This window comes from Esox lucius, chromosome 20 (assembly GCF_011004845.1).
Source record: "Esox lucius isolate fEsoLuc1 chromosome 20, fEsoLuc1.pri, whole genome shotgun sequence".
Classification (NCBI taxonomy): Eukaryota; Metazoa; Chordata; class Actinopteri; order Esociformes; family Esocidae; genus Esox; species Esox lucius.
This window is the reverse complement of record NC_047588.1, coordinates 28,114,523-28,132,083: the sequence shown is the minus strand read 5'-3', so window position 1 is coordinate 28,132,083 and position 17,561 is coordinate 28,114,523. Positions and strand designations below refer to the sequence as shown.

Genomic DNA, 17,561 nt, shown 5'->3' with positions numbered 1-17,561 from the left:
GCGTGTGTGTGTGTATTACTGGGTATTATGCGTGTGTATCATGGTAATTGTGTGTGTGTGTGTGTATTACTTGGTATTATGCGTGTGTGTGTGTATTACTGGGTATTATGCGTGTGTATCATGGTCATTTTGTGTGTGTGGGGGTCGTCAGGTCTGCTCTCTGTGAAGAGAAGAGGAGGTTGGAGGCACGAGTCACTCAGCTGGAAGAGGAGTTGGAGGAGGAGCAGAGCAATGCTGAAATAATGGCTGAGAGATACAGGAAGGCTACACTTCAGGTAAACTACAGAATCCCCCCACACACACATACATACACACACACACACATATTTGCATACACACATGCACACACACACACACACACACATACATACATACATACATACATACACACACACACACACACACACACACACACACACACACATACATACATACATACATACACACACATACACACACACACACACCTACATACATACACACACACACATACATACACACACACACACACATACATATACACACACACACACATACATACGCACGCACGCCCACCGGCCCGCCCCCCCGCCTGCGAAATAAATAAAATATGAACACATCAGTATAAATAAAATATGAACACATCAGTGTAAATAATGTATGAACACATCAGTGTAAATAAAATATGAACACATCAGTATAAATAAAATATGAACACATCAGTATAAATAAAATATGAACACATCAGTATAAATAAAGTATGAACACATCAGTATAAATAAAGTATGAACACATCAGTATAAATAAAGTATGAACACATCAGTATAAATAAAATATGAACACATCAGTGTAAATAAAATATGAACACATCAGTATAAATAAAGTATGAACACATCAGTATAAATAAAGTATGAACACATCAGTGTATAGGTTTTGACCAGTGTTTTTATAGGATTATCTATTATTTTTACCTACAAGTCAAAATATGTATGTTGGATAGCCTAAATATAACCTGAAAGCATTTGCACATGTCATATGAAATGTGTTATTTATATGTTTAACAAATACTGTTTCTTATTGTCTTACTTAGGGTATATTACATTTGTCACTTCTTCCCTATTGTAATGTCCTGTTCTATGGCGCTCCCACTTTCCCCAGGTGGACACTCTGACCGTCCAGCTGCAGGGGGAAAGAACCCTGGGCCAGAAGGCAGAGAGTGCCCGAGAGTCTCTGGAGAGGCAGAACAAGGAGCTTAAGCTAAAGCTGGGGGAGATGGAGGGAGCTGTTAGGGGAAAGCACAGACTCAGTGTCGCCGCCCTGGAGGCAAAGATTGACAGCATGGAGGAGCAGCTGGAGCAGGAGAGACAGTGAGGAGAACATGCACATTATCTTATGACAGGGGTGTCAGACTCATTCCATAGAGGGCCTACTGTTTTTTCTTCAGTTGTGTCCAATTAAGAACTAGACCACCTGAGGAAGGTTCTTCTTCACCTTCCCTTATTTCTAGCATCCCTGCTTTCTTTTTTCTTCTCCTACCAAATTTCTCTTCTCTCCTCTTCCAGTACAATTCTGACGCTACACACTGGTTAGGATGATTAAATATGACAGTCTTTCTCATCAACAGGGAGCGAGCTATAGCCAACAAGCTGGTGAGGAAGACAGAGAAAAAGCTGAAGGAGGTGATGATGCAAGCGGACGACGAGAGGAGACACGCAGATCAGTACAGAGAACAGGTATGAACCAGTATAGACCCTTATGGAGAACAGGTATGAACCAGTAAAGAGGACATGGGTGATCCAGTGTAGATCAGTACAGAGAACAGGTATGAACCAGTACAGAGAATAAGGTATGAACCTGTATAGACCCATATGGAGAACAGGTATGAACCAGTAAAGAGGACATGGGTGATCCAGTGTAGACCAGTACAGAGAACAGGTATGAACCAGTATAAACCCATATGGACAACAGGTATGAACCAGTACAGAGAATAAGGTATGAACCTGTATAGACCTATATGGAGAACAGGTATGAACCAGTAAAGAGAACATGGGTGATCCAGTGTAGACCAGTACAGAGAACAGGTATGAATCAGTATAAGCCCATATGGACAACAGGTATGAACCAGTACAGAGAATAAGGTATGAACCTGTATAGACCAGTACTGAGAACAGGTATGAACCAGTAAAGAGGACATGGGTGATCCAGTGTACACCAGTACAGAGAACAGGTATGAACCAGTAAAGACCAGTACAGAGAACAGATATGAACTATTTCTGTGTGGGTTCAACAAAAGGGTGTGTTTACTTCCCAAAATAAGTGCTTGTTCCTGCTAATCCCAACCCTAATCTGATCCTGCCCTGGCACCAGGGAAAGAGAGCTGCTGTCCCCTCCCATATTATAGTGAAAAACAGCCCCCCCCATCCCTCTCCAGTGTAGTGGTAAGGGTGATACAGATCCCCTCCCAAAAATCATCTGGATTTTAATCTGTGATGTGTAATCCGAGTCCTTCTGTTCTGTGCTTAATCTGTCTCTCTCTTCCTCTCTGATCCCAATCGCTCCTTCCTCTATTGTCATCTGACCCCCCCCACCCCAGTTGGATAAGTCTATGGGCCGGTTGAGGCAGCTGAAGCGTCAGCTGGAGGAGGTGGAGGAGGAGAACTCTCGTTCCAACGCTCTGAGGCGTAAACTCCAGAGAGAACTGGAGGAGCTAACTGACAGTTCCCAGAGCATGACCCGTGAGATCACAGCGCTACGCAGCCAGCTCAGGTAACACTGTCACTGTGTGTGTATGTGTGTGTGTGTGTGGTTGGTCTTAACCTAACTGACCATCCCAGAGCCATTTTATGTTGAACATCCTAACATCCGTACCTGCCAAAACACTGTTACAGGTTTTATCACTGCATGTTTTTTTTTCTTTCATAAACTCCATCTAAAATTGACTGTCCATCTGTCTGTCCACCTGTTTGTCCATCTGCCTGTCTCACACTCCACCTCTCCACTCATCAGCATGCCATCTGAACGGAAACCAGACAAGTAGGTCACTGTGTGTTTGTGTGTGTGTGTGTGTGGACTGTTGTGTATTTTAAACAGGAAATACTGTACTCCGATCTCATATTGTGGTACATGGCCAATATTTACCATGACTAAGTGCTGTTAAGTACAACGCAGTGCAGAGTGTCTGGAAACAGCTTGTAGCCGTGGCATAATGACAGTGAAACACAAACCCCTGAGATGCCTTACCAGTGGTATACAGTCTCTCAGCCAATCAGCATTTAGGACTTGAACCTCCTCATGTGTTATTACCTATATACCACAAGGGGGCACTCTTGCCCGTCCTTTTTAGTGACAGTTGATTGCATTGCAGATATTTAGAATCCTATCTTTCTAACCACCCCTCCCCCGCAGGCGTGCTCCGTTGCCCTTGGGGATGCGTTCCGGCCGCAGGGCGCTGGTGGATGACTTGTCACTGGAGAACTCTGACTCTGAGGAGCCACCTGCCTCCCCAACCCCTTCTTCAGGCACTGGTCCTGGAACAGGCCCCGGGACCCCAACGCCCCCCTCCGAAAATAACAGTCTGGGACCTCCCCCACCATACAGCCTCAACGACACTGAGTAACACACATAGGTACATAAACAGCACATATACACACACAAACACACACGTACATACATAAATACAGACACAGTTAGGAACATATACAGTACAAATACAGGTACATACAAACAAATATACACACACACACACACATACTTATATAGATACAGCACTTTGTTTTTTTTAATGTGTTTTGTAACTGTGTGTGCTGCTATTTTGGCCAGGTCTTTCTTGGAAAAGAGAATCTCAATGAGACAAACCTGGAAAACTGTAATAAAAAGTTATTAATAAAAATTACATAAATACATGTAAGAAATAAGCAGACACATGCATCATACATGTATATACACATATAAATACACCAATAGACTAACTGATTCTGCACTCCTATTGACTCTGCAGATTAGATCAGTGAGTATTCCCAAACACAGACACACACACACACACACACAAAGAGAGAGAGGAAGAAACCCAAGGCTGATCAGTTTGTTGATTATTCTGACAAATGCTAATGGGCTGTGATGTCACTGGGGCAAACGCAATCTCCTAGAAACCTGGGGGAAAGCTAATTATAGCAGCATAGACATTCTATTACTGTATTAAGCTTCAAATGTCAGAAACAAAAACATTTGTAAAGCCATGTTTGACCCTTTGAGGAACTCATTATGTGTTAATGTTTCTAGATGATGACATCAAGAAGGGCTGCTAAATGTTCTAGAATGCTGGAGAATTCCCAAATAGACCATTCAGAATAACAAATGGTTCACTCCTCAAAGGGTTAAAACCATTTGCATGTTTAGGGAAGACATTTCGCAAGATTAGAGAAACACAAAATCACAGACACACACTGGGGACCGATCCACTTTTCTATGTATGTAGTCCTTTTGTCAGTGTGTATCTTGTAAACAGCTCTTTGACTGCTGGTGTGAAAGTCGGCTGATCTGCTATTCTGTATTTTAACAAGCCTGGGAGACACTCCCATGAATTTCCCGCCTTTCTCTCTCTCACATGAATGTAGCTTTCTTTTAGGCCAAATTATAATTTTAAAGCATATTTTAGGAACTATAGAATGCCTTTGAAGGATTAGGATAAAATAGTAATTTGGGTCTAGTTTCAATTGGGTTATATATGAAGGAAAGATACATCAGGGAAGCGATGGTTTAGTGAGAGAGAGAAAAAAGGAAACATTATAGATATTTGACCTTGATAGTGTATCCACAACCAAGAATGAAGCCAGCGTAAAGTTTTTAAGAAAATGACTGATGATGATAATTACTTCATCATCATCACTCATACTTGTAAAACTGGCTAGAAAAATCCACATCATCGTACAGTTAATCAGTTAAACTTGTGATTATCATAAGGGTGACATTTTAATATATTTTTTATTCATGACAAGCGATGACAACCAAAAATGTTATTGCAGTTGCATCAAACACCAATGCAAAAAAGCTGAACCTCCATGTATTCTGGCGTCAGTGCTGTGCTCTGCATTTCGATTGGACATTCATTGATCTTTATAGATATGTAGGTAGGTAGGTAGGTAGGTAGGTAGGTAGGTAGGTAGGTAGCTAGATAGATAGATAGATAGATAGATAGATAGATAGATAGATAGATAGATAGATAGATAGATAGATAGATAGATAGATAGATAGGTAGGTCAGTGCATTGCATAGTTAGGTATAGGTAGATAGCTACAGCCGCTACTGTAGATAGTTTCTTAAACTCAAGTCTCAACATGTTTCTTATAAATTACTGGCAGTTGAGTTCATGTAATTGATATCTGTCTAAATATGAGCATACTCTTAAGTTATTTATTCCTGCAGGTTGTTTTTTGTATTACTTCTAGTTTGTTCAGACTAAACATTGGGATTGACATACTGATCTGGAATCACTGGCACCGATGGAAAGGAAGGCAGGGCCTCAAACATACTCTGGTGATAGAGAAAGGTTCAAAACAGCATCACAGTTACTATATCAAGACGTTAGGGATGTTTCTAGGTGTTGGTTGGTAAGTAATGACCCATTTATTGAGCAATGAAAGGACAGGCCTTTATGGCAGTAACAAACACTACACCAGAACTATGTGGAGAAACACACTGGAATCTCTTAAACAGACAAGGCAAATGTGGACGTGGAAGACTTGCACCACTTCAGTGTTTAGAGACAGCTAGTCATTCTCAACATATCAAACACATCCATAACTTTTGTTTTTACCAAATAGACATATTGTACATTGTAATATTCATTTTTTTTTTTATTCATTCATGGTGTAAAATATCTATGAAACAAAGCTTTTATGTTTAACCAAATGGTGGGCGTATGGATGAGAAAAGGGACATTAGTAGTGTAGAATAGGTAGTGTTGGGGGAATTTAAACTGTAAGTGTAACTGCAGTGTAACTATCAGTGTAACTACCCCTGAGTTCAACTGTCTTCAGATCTGTTCTATAAAGCAACTAGGACAGTTTCTACCCAGTATTTCTGTATAGGTTCTCCTAGAACAACAAAGTTCTAGGCTTCCCTCCCTTTACCATAGTGTTTTATATTGAAATGATGAGGGTGGAATCGTTAAAAAATGTGTCCTGTCATAAACGGACGGATAAGGTGATCTATAAATGGTAGAAAAACCTGGTTCTAAGAGTTCTTGAGCAAAGCCATTTTGTTGATATATATTGTTTATATTTGAACTCCTCTCTGCCCCAGAATCTCTATGCCTGCCACAGCAGAGGTCTGTACAGGAAGTAATGTCCACATACTTGCAGACACCATGCACCTTGGAATAGGGATGCTTTGCTGCTCAGTCTAGTATTACAGTATATATATGCATGGTGGTGCATGGCATTGATTACAGCATTGATCACAGTCTTTTCGGTAATCAGGGTTGTCTGCTCCTGCCCAAGGAAGGGTGTTAATCTTACTCCGCATAAGACTAGGCCAGTCCCATTTAAAAGCATGCAGGGGTTAAACTACTAGAAGATTGTTTAATGAGCAGTTATCAGAACAATGGTACATTTGCGCTGACATCAATCAATACTGCAGTTCTGCATCTTCTCATGTCAAGTTTGCGCCTTTTTGACGAGGTCCAGTTTTATTGATACTTTTCATGACTATACTACAGGAACAGTTGGATCTTTACGAAATACATTTTGTGATTATAAAAACATTCGGAGCAACAAAAGAAAATGAATCCACTTAAAGAATAGGATCTTTGGATTAAGAAGTTATATTTGTTTTTGATTACCTAACAACGACAGGTATTATACGTTTTTATTAAGCAGATTTTTGTCCCTTCGTGTATTTCATTTTACTTAATGTAAAGAAAGATGTGTTACGTTACTGTAAATTCTGCACTTTACGTAAGCACCACGAGAGTAATTGACCAGACTCTGACAACGATTTGCGATTGATGTAAATAGGTACACATTGTTACTGCTGATTTCTGTATATGGTTCTGTCTGACTTCTTCCAGCCATTACATTTATCTTGTGGTATAGGTCGCCAGAGATTTTTACCCGATCATACTGTGTCTGCTAAAATGTTCGTGTCCATTTGCGGATGCGAGGGGTGCTAAAAACCCAGAGCAAACGTATCAGTGTTTCAAGATTACTCAGCCATATAGCCAACAATAGCTTATGTTGCAAGATACCATTGCGGGTTTTTTTATTTCCGGTGTACACGGTAATGGCTGGATGATGGGCAAATTCACTTTTTTTCGCGAAGTATATCCAGACATCCAGCATTGTACGTGGTGTCAACGGGACAGCAGCACCAATGTGTAGCTAATGTTTTACAATTTATTTGAATGCAAATTTACACTAATGTTTTCACAAGATCACAAAATGTTAATCTAGACTTCTGATCTTCAGAGGGCAATTGGTTAAAGCTTATTGTCTGACCCGTATAATGTGATCATAGAACTAATGTCTTTATCTGGGACTTCAAAGGTATTACTTTCCTTTTTTTTCTTTTCTTTTATGTTTTCTGTGGAATTTAAACATTTTGGAAATGTGTTTATTAGCCTTTTTTGTTTACAATGCTGTAATTATAAAACATATCTGACTGGGCTGAACTTTAATATATGTTGGTGGTTTTGACATTTTGTGTGCTTCAATTTGTTTATTGGTTTGGTGAAACACCTGGTTACATGCATACATTTACTGTAGTTTATCAATAACTTAATATTACACACATTAAGAAGTAAATACATTCATTCTGTCAAACCACAAAACATCACATAAGTTGAAGTATAATTCCTTATTGTTATTGGCATTACAGCCTCGGCTCTGCTCACTTCCACACTGTTGGGGCCCTGTATCCACTGATGAGCCAAAACATTATGACCACCTGCCTAATATGCTGTTGGTCCTCTGTGCCGCAAAAACAGTGCCGACCCACCGAGGCATGGACTCTACAGGACCCTTGAAGGTGTGCTGTGGTATCTGACACCAAGACATCAGCAGCAGATCCCTCAAATCCTGTAAGTTGCGAGGTGGAGTCGCCATGGATTGGACTTGTTGGTGCAGCACATCCCACAGATGTTCAATTGGATTGAGATCTGGGGAATTTGGAGGCCAGGGCAACAACCTAAACTCTTCATCATCATGTTCCTCAAACCATTCGCAAACAATGTGTGCAGTGTGGCATGGCACATTATCCTGCTGAAAGAGGCCACTGCCATCAGGGAATACCGTTGCCATGAAGGGGTGTACCAGGTCTGCAATAATGTTTATGTTGGTGGCACCTGTCAAATTGACGTCCACATGAATACGCGGATGAGTCCTATCCATGTGATAGGACTCATCGGACCACGCAACCGAATTCCACTTCTCCAAGGTCCAATTCTGACGCTAGCATGCCCATTGTAGGCGCTTTTGACGTTGGACGTGTCATCATGGGCACTCTGATCGATCTGTGGCTACGGAGCCTTCTTCTCGTCATTTCTGCTTATTACTGCTAGTAGTACAGTAACAATCTTACATATTGCCTCTTTAAAGATATTTACAGACACCTATGGGAATGTGAAAAAAATCTGATGTCCAAGCACAAAACAACATCATTTTGGTATTATTGGTATTGTTAAAAAACATACACTATATTTTTTATCTCATGATTTAGTTCAAATATTTCTAGGTCTTATGTAGAAGAAAATAGCCACTGACATCTAGTGGCTATTTTTGGGTACTTATTCCTAAAGATGTCTGATTTAGCTCCCTGTCTAGCATAATCTGTACCTCATCTGTTCGTGGTCCGGATGGGTTCAGTTGTTTTTTGGGGTTTAGCTCAATCATGAATTCTGCTTCAGATGAAACTTTTTGTATTTTCTTCTATTCTACATTTGGCCTTTGGCACCTTAACTATATCGGTTGTGGGTAAACAATAGATTTTTCTTTTCATCTTGTGGCACCGCTGTGAATTTGGTAGCAGGATGCACAACTCACACTGATAGGCCTCCATCCTCCATGATATCCGTGAACAGCCAATCATTTTCCAGGGGGGGCGTTAGAACCTGATGTGAATGAGGGGTCTGGATTGGGGCAGGGAAGGATCTAGCCACTCCTGCAAAGGGAATACAATTCTGATTCAAGTCATCTTTCACCAATGAGAAGGTACTATCGGGTTGAGGACAAGAGCTCTGAAGCATGTTGGTGTCTGGAAGGTTACAGTGGTAGCCTATGGAGGAGTAGAGTTGGTTTGGGGTGTCATTCAAACAGGTGAGCTGCCTATCTGTACCTTGTCTCTCCAAAGCACTCTCCAACAAACACTGTGAGCTGCCCTGGCCATTTAAGAAGTCTCTAATGGCTGATACTGGATCTACAGAGCATCTGTATGCATGTCCAGAGTCATACTGCCCGCTGAAACAGTCAATCAGCTCCATCTCAGACCTGCTGTCAGTGCTGCTGGTGCAGAGCATCCACTTCTCTATGAAACTGTCCGACTGATTCAGAAATGTGACATCATCAATGTGCAACTTAGTGGCTAGGTTCCCTTCTTCACCCTGAGACCCCCATATGGTCTCAAGATGGGGGTCCACGAAGTCCCCAAAACTCCCATCGTCCAGTGGCTTCTCCTCTGAGGCCCAAAACCTCATCATATCCATTCTCTGGCTCTCCACTGTGTCATCGTCGGCCACGTTGTTTTGGGACTGGCAGCAGACGGAAATCTCAGTGGCCGCTGTGACTCCAAAGTCACAAGAGTCTAGGGACAAATGGGAGAGTACAGGTGACAGGGGAGTCTGGTTGATAGTTGACACGTCTTGGTTTTCTGGTAGAGCCCTCTGGTTCAGAGGTGGAAGCGTGGTATTTGAATCGGACTCTTGTCTGAGCTGTGTTTCATATTTCTCCCTAATGCTGTCAATCCAGCTACAAAGGCTCTCCTCTGAAGCCATTTCACATCCAAAGGGCTCCGTGGGAAGGTTTTCCCTGCCTCGTTCCAAGTCTTTCGTTTTTCCTGATGATCTCGGTGATCCGCAGTCCGCTGGGTCGTCTAATCTGAGCCCCTGTCTGTCTGTTCTCTCACGAGGAGGGCTGCCGTTGGACTGGTCCATGTGTTGCTGTGGGCTGAGGCTCAAATAGTCCCCCGGTTCACTGTGTTCAACTGCAAGGTCTTCAGTTGGAGTTGAACAAGGGGAGAGTGCACCCGCACTTTTGGGAGCTGGAGGGGAGAGTTGGAGTCAACAGGGTGGACGAAGGAAGAGAAATGACAAAAGGTGAATACATCATCGGGGACCAATTTGGTTTAGTTATGCATCAAGTTGTCTGGATGATTAAAGGGAGAACACCGACCTTTAGAGGCGCTGTCAGATTGGTCAACCATTATTGGATGTTGTGATGGGGATGGTGTGTCGCTATTCGCCGCATCCGTTGAAAAGAGGACAGATGCAAGTTGGTGATTGGCTGCTTCTATCTCTGCAAATTTCCTGTTTGAGAGAGTGTACAATATAATATCCATCTTGTTATGTTGCTCACTCTTATCAGAAAAACACTCACCTCTGGATCATGTTGTGGAGAAAGCGTCGGTGGTTGACTTGGCGTTTGGACGGACGGTTCTTTCTTGGTCTTTGGAGTGTCCGCATCATGTGACCGGCTGCTGATGTTACAAAGGTGAAGAGGTCGCGACCCCAGGGAACACCTCGCTCCATCCCAGGTTCAAAGCTCATTGAATTTGATGGACGCATGGCTGGGATTAGAAGAGGAGAAGTAACGACATCTTCAGGGTATTAGTGGAGGTTGAGGAAGAAGGTGAAAGAGAAGATCTAGGTGGAACATCTTGGTGAATATGTTCATATGAATTCCAATACAATCATGAAGTGGAAAAATCTTCCTTGCAAACTTCCAAAGACATGGTAGCATATGTCGAACAGAAGTGTCAACAGATATAATACTGAAAAGAACCATGTAAAATTGGGAAACTCATACTAGTGTAGGCTTATTGAAAAGGTCTGACAAACTGATACCTTTTTCGAATTTTCAGTAAAGACCAAAAATGATTTATCAACGAGCATGACTTATGAAACCTAATGCCATAATTGAGAGAAAACTGAACAAATAGCACTTAAAAACTCACTCACTTCTTTAACACATTAGGTTATAACCAAACCCTAATCATTTTGTTGAGATTATATTTGAAACAAAACTATTGAAATTTTATGGTGGACCAGTCAACATATTTCAGGTAAAACATTTCTATTATGGTGTAAATAAAATAAAACATTGAATGATTTATTCCAATTAACAATTTAGTTATAGTATGGTACATGCTCTAATCGAACCCATTACAGTTCAACAGCAGCATGTTAAACAAAGCTGGACCACTGAAACCATTTTTAATACAAAAAATATATTATACCAGTTTTTATAATACTTTTTGTATTATAATGATACAACGTATTAGGTAAATATTATTATAAAATATAGAACAATAAGAAGAACTCACCTAGTCAATGCTGTGGCGCTGTCTCTGCAGACTGACACCAGTTATGTTTCAGACTGAGTTGAGATACAGACAGACTGTCAAAGAAAACGGTGGGCTTTGGCTTGAATGTGTATGTGGGTGTGAGTGTGTCTGTGTGTGTGTGTTTCAACGAGGCAATGTTAAACGTTCTGCATCAAGCCACTGGCCTGAAATAAAGGGGAGAGCGATAAAGGAAGCAAGGGATGAGAGGCTAAGAAAAGAAAGGGGGCAATTATGTTAGAAGTCAACCACTCGTGGAAGCGTGGGCGCACCTCTCCTTTGTCAGGAACACTAAAGGCAGCCTGTTCAGTATCAAGAGACACAAACGCACCAGTTGAGGCGCTTAACAAGCCCTTAATTGATTAACTTAAACTCTGGCCCTCATTATCAAATTTTCTGATCTAAGAGCTAAGGTGGTTGCTAATGGCACGCTGCCCTAACACTGAGTTTTGCATATATATGGTGGCATGGCGAATGAATAGGCTGTCCCCACTACATTTCTAAATAATGAGCAGTGTGTGTGCGTGTGTGTGTGCGTGTGTGATAGCAAAAAAGCCTACAGGCCTCCATCCCAAGGTGGAAGAGGAAATGATTGCATGTAATTGGTGGTTTGGGGTTGACTATTCCTTTAAATATATACATGGTGCTGATTATTGTAAACCAAACTTACCATGCGTCTCCAAGGAGGGAGTTGTGGTAACAGGAGTGGCATCTATTTTTAGTGCAGCCACATGTGTCTGAGAGCAGGATCTACTCCGCCATTCAGAAAGCTTCTTTGGAGACCCTTTGCATATCATGTTGTAAGTACAGATCGGCTGACCAATATTCTGGACCATGATTTTGGTAAGTGGAAACAAGCCAAACTCTTTTTTTCTGCAGGAGAGAATAGCCTTGTGGTTTGTTGTGGTCACTTTTGGCCGTTTGGCCGCCAGTAACCATACTCAAGTAGGTGGAGCGAAGAATGGGACTGTGATACAAAATGAAAAACCATGATCAAAGTCAGCTGTAAACATAAATAATTAGACATAGTTGCTCTGCACTCAACAGAGTAGTACAGCACTTTAGAATCACTATGGCAATAGCATTGCTGTACTACTAAACTATACAGAATTAATGTTAGCATTGTACTAGTATGATTTCTGTTCTATCTGTCCTATTCATGTTTCACACTATGTTTTGTGTCCTCTTTCTCGTTTCTTCCATGTATCCATTCACTCACGCTCCTTCCTTTCCCATCTGTGCTTTTCTCAGAATCGTAAATTGTGAAAGAAGGCTAGTGGATAAAGTCCTATCACACCCTCGCTGACAGACCTTTGACCAGCCAAGGACACCTTATTGATTTCTGAGGACCTGACTCTTATTGGCTGAGAATTCTATTGGCCCACCTTTCTTGTTCAACAGAATCTCACAGTATTGAAGCTTGTATCTCTACCACTTCTGTCTTCCAAGCTGAGGTCTAAGGTAAGTCACAAGTTTTTCTTTACCCGACACCAGAAGGCACAGATCAATAAGACAATACATGCAATTTATTTTTACATTCATGTATCATATCCTACTTATTTCAAGGATTAAGTGGGCCCATAGACATCAATGTAATAGTCATCATTCATTAGCCATATGTATAACTTTTACATGAACCCATATCCATTGAAAAGACTGATTGATCTGTATTGAGTGAACGATGTTGCTTCATATACCATATAATGTTAAGCTTTGTTTCCGTAAATTTAACAGCAATCATGAGTCGGGTCTGGGCCATATTCAAGACCCACCCCTACATCAGCAACATGGCTGGATACACAACACTGTTCGCCTCCGCAGACCTCATACAGCAAAGCATGTTCAGAAGGAAAAGGGGGAATGAACTGTACACGGACAAGGAACCACACACAAGTAATCACTCAGAAGAGGGGGCCAAGGTGAATGCAGAGGGAACCACATGGGCTAGTATTGACTGGTCCCAGACTGCTCGAGTGGCTCTTGTTGGGTTCTGTTTCCATGCCAACTTCAACTACCATTGGCTGAAGGGACTGGAGAGGATGCTCCCAGGGGGAGAGTTCAGGAGGGTGTCAGGGAAGGTGGTGCTGGACCAACTGGTTGGCGCACCTGCTACCATCAGTGTCTTCTTCATAGGTCTGTGTGTGTTGCAGTCCAAATACTTAAGATTCACTAACATACTAACTGATGGATCCAGGCTTTCATTCTTTGTAGTTTGTGTTTTTATATATTTGTCTGTTTGTATATATATATGTGTGTGTGTGTGAGTGAGAGAGAGAGTGAGTGAGTTCAAACTTAAAATCTGTATCTACAGAACTCAAAAATTATTTGGATACTGACTGGATACTAACACTGTACATTTTAAATGATATATTGACTATGGGTTTAAAGTGCAAATTGTCAGCTATAATTTAAGGGTATTTTTCGATTAACTGTTGCAGGATCTTTTGTACATCGACCCCCATTTTAGGGTAGCAAACAGATTTGGACAGATTAACATTACAGTAAAGTAGTCATGTTTAGTACTTGGTCACATTTCCTTTGGATGCAATGACTGCCTCTAGTCTGCCTTCCATAGACATCACCAGACACTGGGCATCATCTTCCCTGGTGATGCTCTGCCAGGCCTGAACAGGGTTTCTTCCCTGTTGATGTTCTGCCAAGCCTGTACAGGGTTTCTTCCCTGTTGATGTTCTGCCAAGCCTGTACAGGGTTTCTTCCCTGTTGATGTTCTGCCAAGCCTGTACAGGGTTTCTTCCCTGTTGATGTTCTGCCAAGCCTGTACAGGGTTTCTTCCCTGGTGATGCTCTGCCAGGCCTGTATTGGTTATCTTCCCTGGTGATGCTCTGCCAGGCCTGTACTGGTTATCTTCCCTGGTGATGCTCTGCCAGGCCTGTACTGGTTATCTTCCCTGGTGATGCTCTGCCAGTATGCTCTTACAGCTATACATGTCCAAAACATGACATTCCCTCTACCATATTTCACAGATGAGGTGGTATGCTAATCTACTTTCCCCCCAAACCTTCATCCTGCTTTTACTCTGGTACATGTTAATCTTTCTCTTATCTGTCCACAATACCTTTCAAGAGAACTCTGCTGGCTCTTTTACACACTTTTTAGGCCATCCTGTATTTGAGGATAATGGGTGATTTTGCGTTTTGCAGTCCAGTTTCTGTAGATCAACTGGGGAAGTCTACTGGGGATGGTAGTGGTTGACATATCCACACCTACCTCCTGGACCGTGTTCCTGATCTCTGTGTTATTTGTCATTATGGTGAGCATTTTGTGGTCATCCACTTTAGTGGCATTCTACCAGGTTGTTTGTCAGTGCTGAGCAAACTAGTGATTGCTTTGTTTTCTTAATGCAGCAAACAGTTTAGTCTAGTGTTTACATCTCCTGTTGACTTATTCAGATTTACACTGATAAGCCAAAACATGACCAATTGCCTAATATGCTGCTGGTCCTCTGCGTGCCGCCAAAACAGCACCGACCCACTAAGGCATGGACTCTACTAGACCTGTGAAGGTGTCCTTTGGTATCTGGCACCAAGACATGAGCAGCAGATCCTTCAAGTCCTGTAAGTTGTGAGGTGGAGCCGCCATGGATCGGACTTGTTGGTCCAGCACATCCCAGAGATGCTGAGTTGGACTGAGATCTGGGGAATTTGGAGGCCAGGGCAACACCTTGAACTCTCCATCATCATGTTCCTCAGACCATTCCTGAACAATGTGTGCAGTGTGGCAGGGCACATTATCCTGCTGAAAGAGGCCACTGCCATCAGGGAATACCATTAACATGAAGGGGTGTACCTGGTCTGCAACAATGTTTATGTAAGTGGCACCTGTCAAACTGACGTCCACATGAATGCCAGGTCCCAGGGTTTCCTAGCAGACCATTTCCCAGAGCATCACACCTTCTCCACCGGCTTGTCGTCTTCCCAAAGTGCATCCTGGTGCCATCACTTCCCCAGGTAAACAGCACACACGTGCACGGCCGTCCACGTGATGTAAAAGAAAACAAGATTCATCGGACCAGATTACCTCCCACTGCTCCAAGGTCCAGTTCTGATGCTTGCGTGCCCATTGTTGGCACTTTCGACGGTGGACGGGGTCCTCATGGGCACTCTGACCGGTGTTAGGCTACGCAGCCCCATATGCAGCAGGGTGCCATGCACTGTGTGTTGTGACACATTCCTCATGTAACCATCATTAACATTTTCTGTGACTTGTGCCACAGTGGACCTTCTGTCTGCTCAGACGAGATCGGATAGCCTTCGCACATTTAAGAGCCTTAGGCACCCAACACCATGTCGCCGGTTAGTGGTTTGTCCTTCCTCGGACCACTATCGGTAGGTACTCACCACTGCTGACCGGGAGCACCCCACAACCTTTACCGTTTCAGAGATGCTCTGACCCAGTCGTCTGGCCATAATTTGGCCCTTGTCAATGTCGCTCAAGTCTTTACTCCAGCCCGTTTCTCCTGTATACAACATGTGGACTACGGGAACAGATTTTTCACTTACCATCTAATCTATCCAGACCTTGACATGAGCCCTTGTTAGGAGATGATCAGTGTTATTCGCTTCACCTCTGAGTGGTCATAATGTTTTGGCTCATCAGTGTAACTGCTTATCATGATAGCCAGCTTGACTTGCACTAACACTTTGGTATTTATGTTGTCAGACTCTGAATGCAAAGCCTAAAAATCAAGAGAATACACTGACGGCGGTCTTGTGCATGCACTAACAATGCAAACACAAACATGCCCAATAAGAATCAGTTGTGAATCCACCACTATTCTTTCAGCAATTATTTTTAATTATCTTTAAAAAAAAAAATTAAGTTAACATATATAACATGTTTTTCTCCTTGAGGTCTCAGTGTATTAGAAAATAAAGAAGATCCTTTGGAAGACTGGAAGGAGAAATTCTGGACTTCATATAAGGTACAGATGCAATGAATAAATGTGTCTAACACACTGTAATAGGCAAAGGTATAGTACACCACATCACAATGGTCTGTCTCTCCCCCTCCTTGGTTGTTTATTGCAGACTGGAGTGGTCTACTGGTCCACAATGCAGGTACGACACATGAACTACACACGAGGTGCATGTATACTATATACTCAAGCACACAACAAACACTCACCACACATTTGTATTCCTATCCCTGTGGGGACCTGAGACACAACCTTGAACCAGAAATCCATGTGCCTTATTCCATAGCCTTAACCCTGACCTAACCTCAGTAGCCAGTTATGCCTGAACTCATTTTAGCCCTAACGCCTAACCTAATCCTAACTAGTAATACCTAAACCTAAAAGTAACCCCTATTACAACACTATGCCCCGATGGTACGTTTTTCCCTAAAACCCATTTTCCCTAGTGGGGACAAATTTTTTAGGTTTTACTATATTTGTGGGGAGATCAAGTCCCAAAATATACACATATACAAGGATCACACAAACAATTTGAAACTTTGCATTCTCTCTCTCACTCTCTCTCCTTTTTCTCTCAGGCATTGAATTTCTCCCTGGTTCCCCCAGTTGTGCGAACAGTGTTTGTGGGTGGTGCCTCGCTGGTGTGGACGGTCTTCCTGTGCCATTTAAGACAGCAGAAAGATTATAAACACAGAGAACCACGCTCTGACTGATATGCCAATCACTGCATTCAATGAAATTAGGAGAAAAAACTGGGACCTCAACTGAATCCAACTGCTTGTATATTTTGTATGCTTATTAAAATGTGCATTCTATCAAAGCTGAAACTTTTAGAATTCTCATACAAAAAAGATGAAGGTAAAGAATAAATACTTTGACTCGAAAAATGGGAAGTATGCTTAATTGGGTAATTGCAAGACCAGGGTTCCAATCCAGGGTTCCCACAGAGGGTCGTGAAATGGACCTGTACAGTCCGGGAAGTTAGTAATTCAATTTGGTTGTCTTGTTGTGCTCCAGCAACTCCTTGTGGCAGCTTGGGCACCTGTGAGCTCAATCAATGTAGAAGGTCTGAGAGTACGTTTTACATATTAGGGGGGCA

At 42.2% G+C, this 17,561-nt stretch overlaps 3 protein-coding genes across 8 annotated transcripts in view; 2 read left to right on the top strand and 1 right to left on the bottom strand.

Moving 5' to 3' along the window:
- myh14 (myosin, heavy chain 14, non-muscle) overlaps positions 1-3,683 on the top strand; it is a 35,192-nt gene extending 31,509 nt beyond the window's left edge. For 4 of the 5 annotated variants that reach the window (XM_020041160.2, XM_020041158.2, XM_013139375.4 and 1 more), the window contains 6 exons: positions 152-275; positions 1,138-1,346; positions 1,604-1,712; positions 2,573-2,745; positions 2,986-3,012; positions 3,385-3,683. In XM_020041160.2, coding sequence (XP_019896719.2) covers positions 152-275; positions 1,138-1,346; positions 1,604-1,712; positions 2,573-2,745; positions 2,986-3,012; positions 3,385-3,595 — 853 coding nt within the window. In that variant the 3' untranslated portion in view covers positions 3,596-3,683. The remainder of the gene's footprint in view (positions 1-151; positions 276-1,137; positions 1,347-1,603; positions 1,713-2,572; positions 2,746-2,985; positions 3,013-3,384) is intronic. The other variant, XM_020041159.2, reaches the window with a different exon arrangement.
- Positions 3,676-17,530, top strand: si:ch211-120k19.1 (Mpv17/PMP22 family protein). 2 transcript variants are annotated; one of them, XM_020041186.3, is made up of 6 exons: positions 3,676-8,053; positions 12,778-12,987; positions 13,261-13,659; positions 16,398-16,468; positions 16,575-16,604; positions 17,041-17,530. In XM_020041186.3, the coding sequence occupies exons 3-6, from the start codon at positions 13,266-13,268 to the stop codon at positions 17,173-17,175; spliced, it is 630 nt and encodes a 209-aa protein (XP_019896745.1). In that variant the 5' UTR covers positions 3,676-8,053; positions 12,778-12,987; positions 13,261-13,265; the 3' UTR covers positions 17,176-17,530. The 2 variants fall into 2 exon arrangements, with proteins under 2 accessions (XP_019896745.1, XP_010883087.1); XM_010884785.4 differs by lacking the exon at positions 3,676-8,053 and adding an exon at positions 11,709-12,369.
- Positions 8,283-11,709, bottom strand: LOC109614804. The gene is made up of 3 exons (XM_020041184.3): positions 11,509-11,709; positions 10,359-10,752; positions 8,283-10,227 (listed from the first exon to the last, which is right to left on the bottom strand). Exons 2-3 carry the CDS (start codon positions 10,522-10,524, stop codon positions 9,011-9,013), a joined length of 1,383 nt encoding a protein of 460 aa, XP_019896743.2. The 5' UTR covers positions 10,525-10,752; positions 11,509-11,709; the 3' UTR covers positions 8,283-9,010.
- Positions 17,531-17,561: the final 31 nt, after the last annotated feature.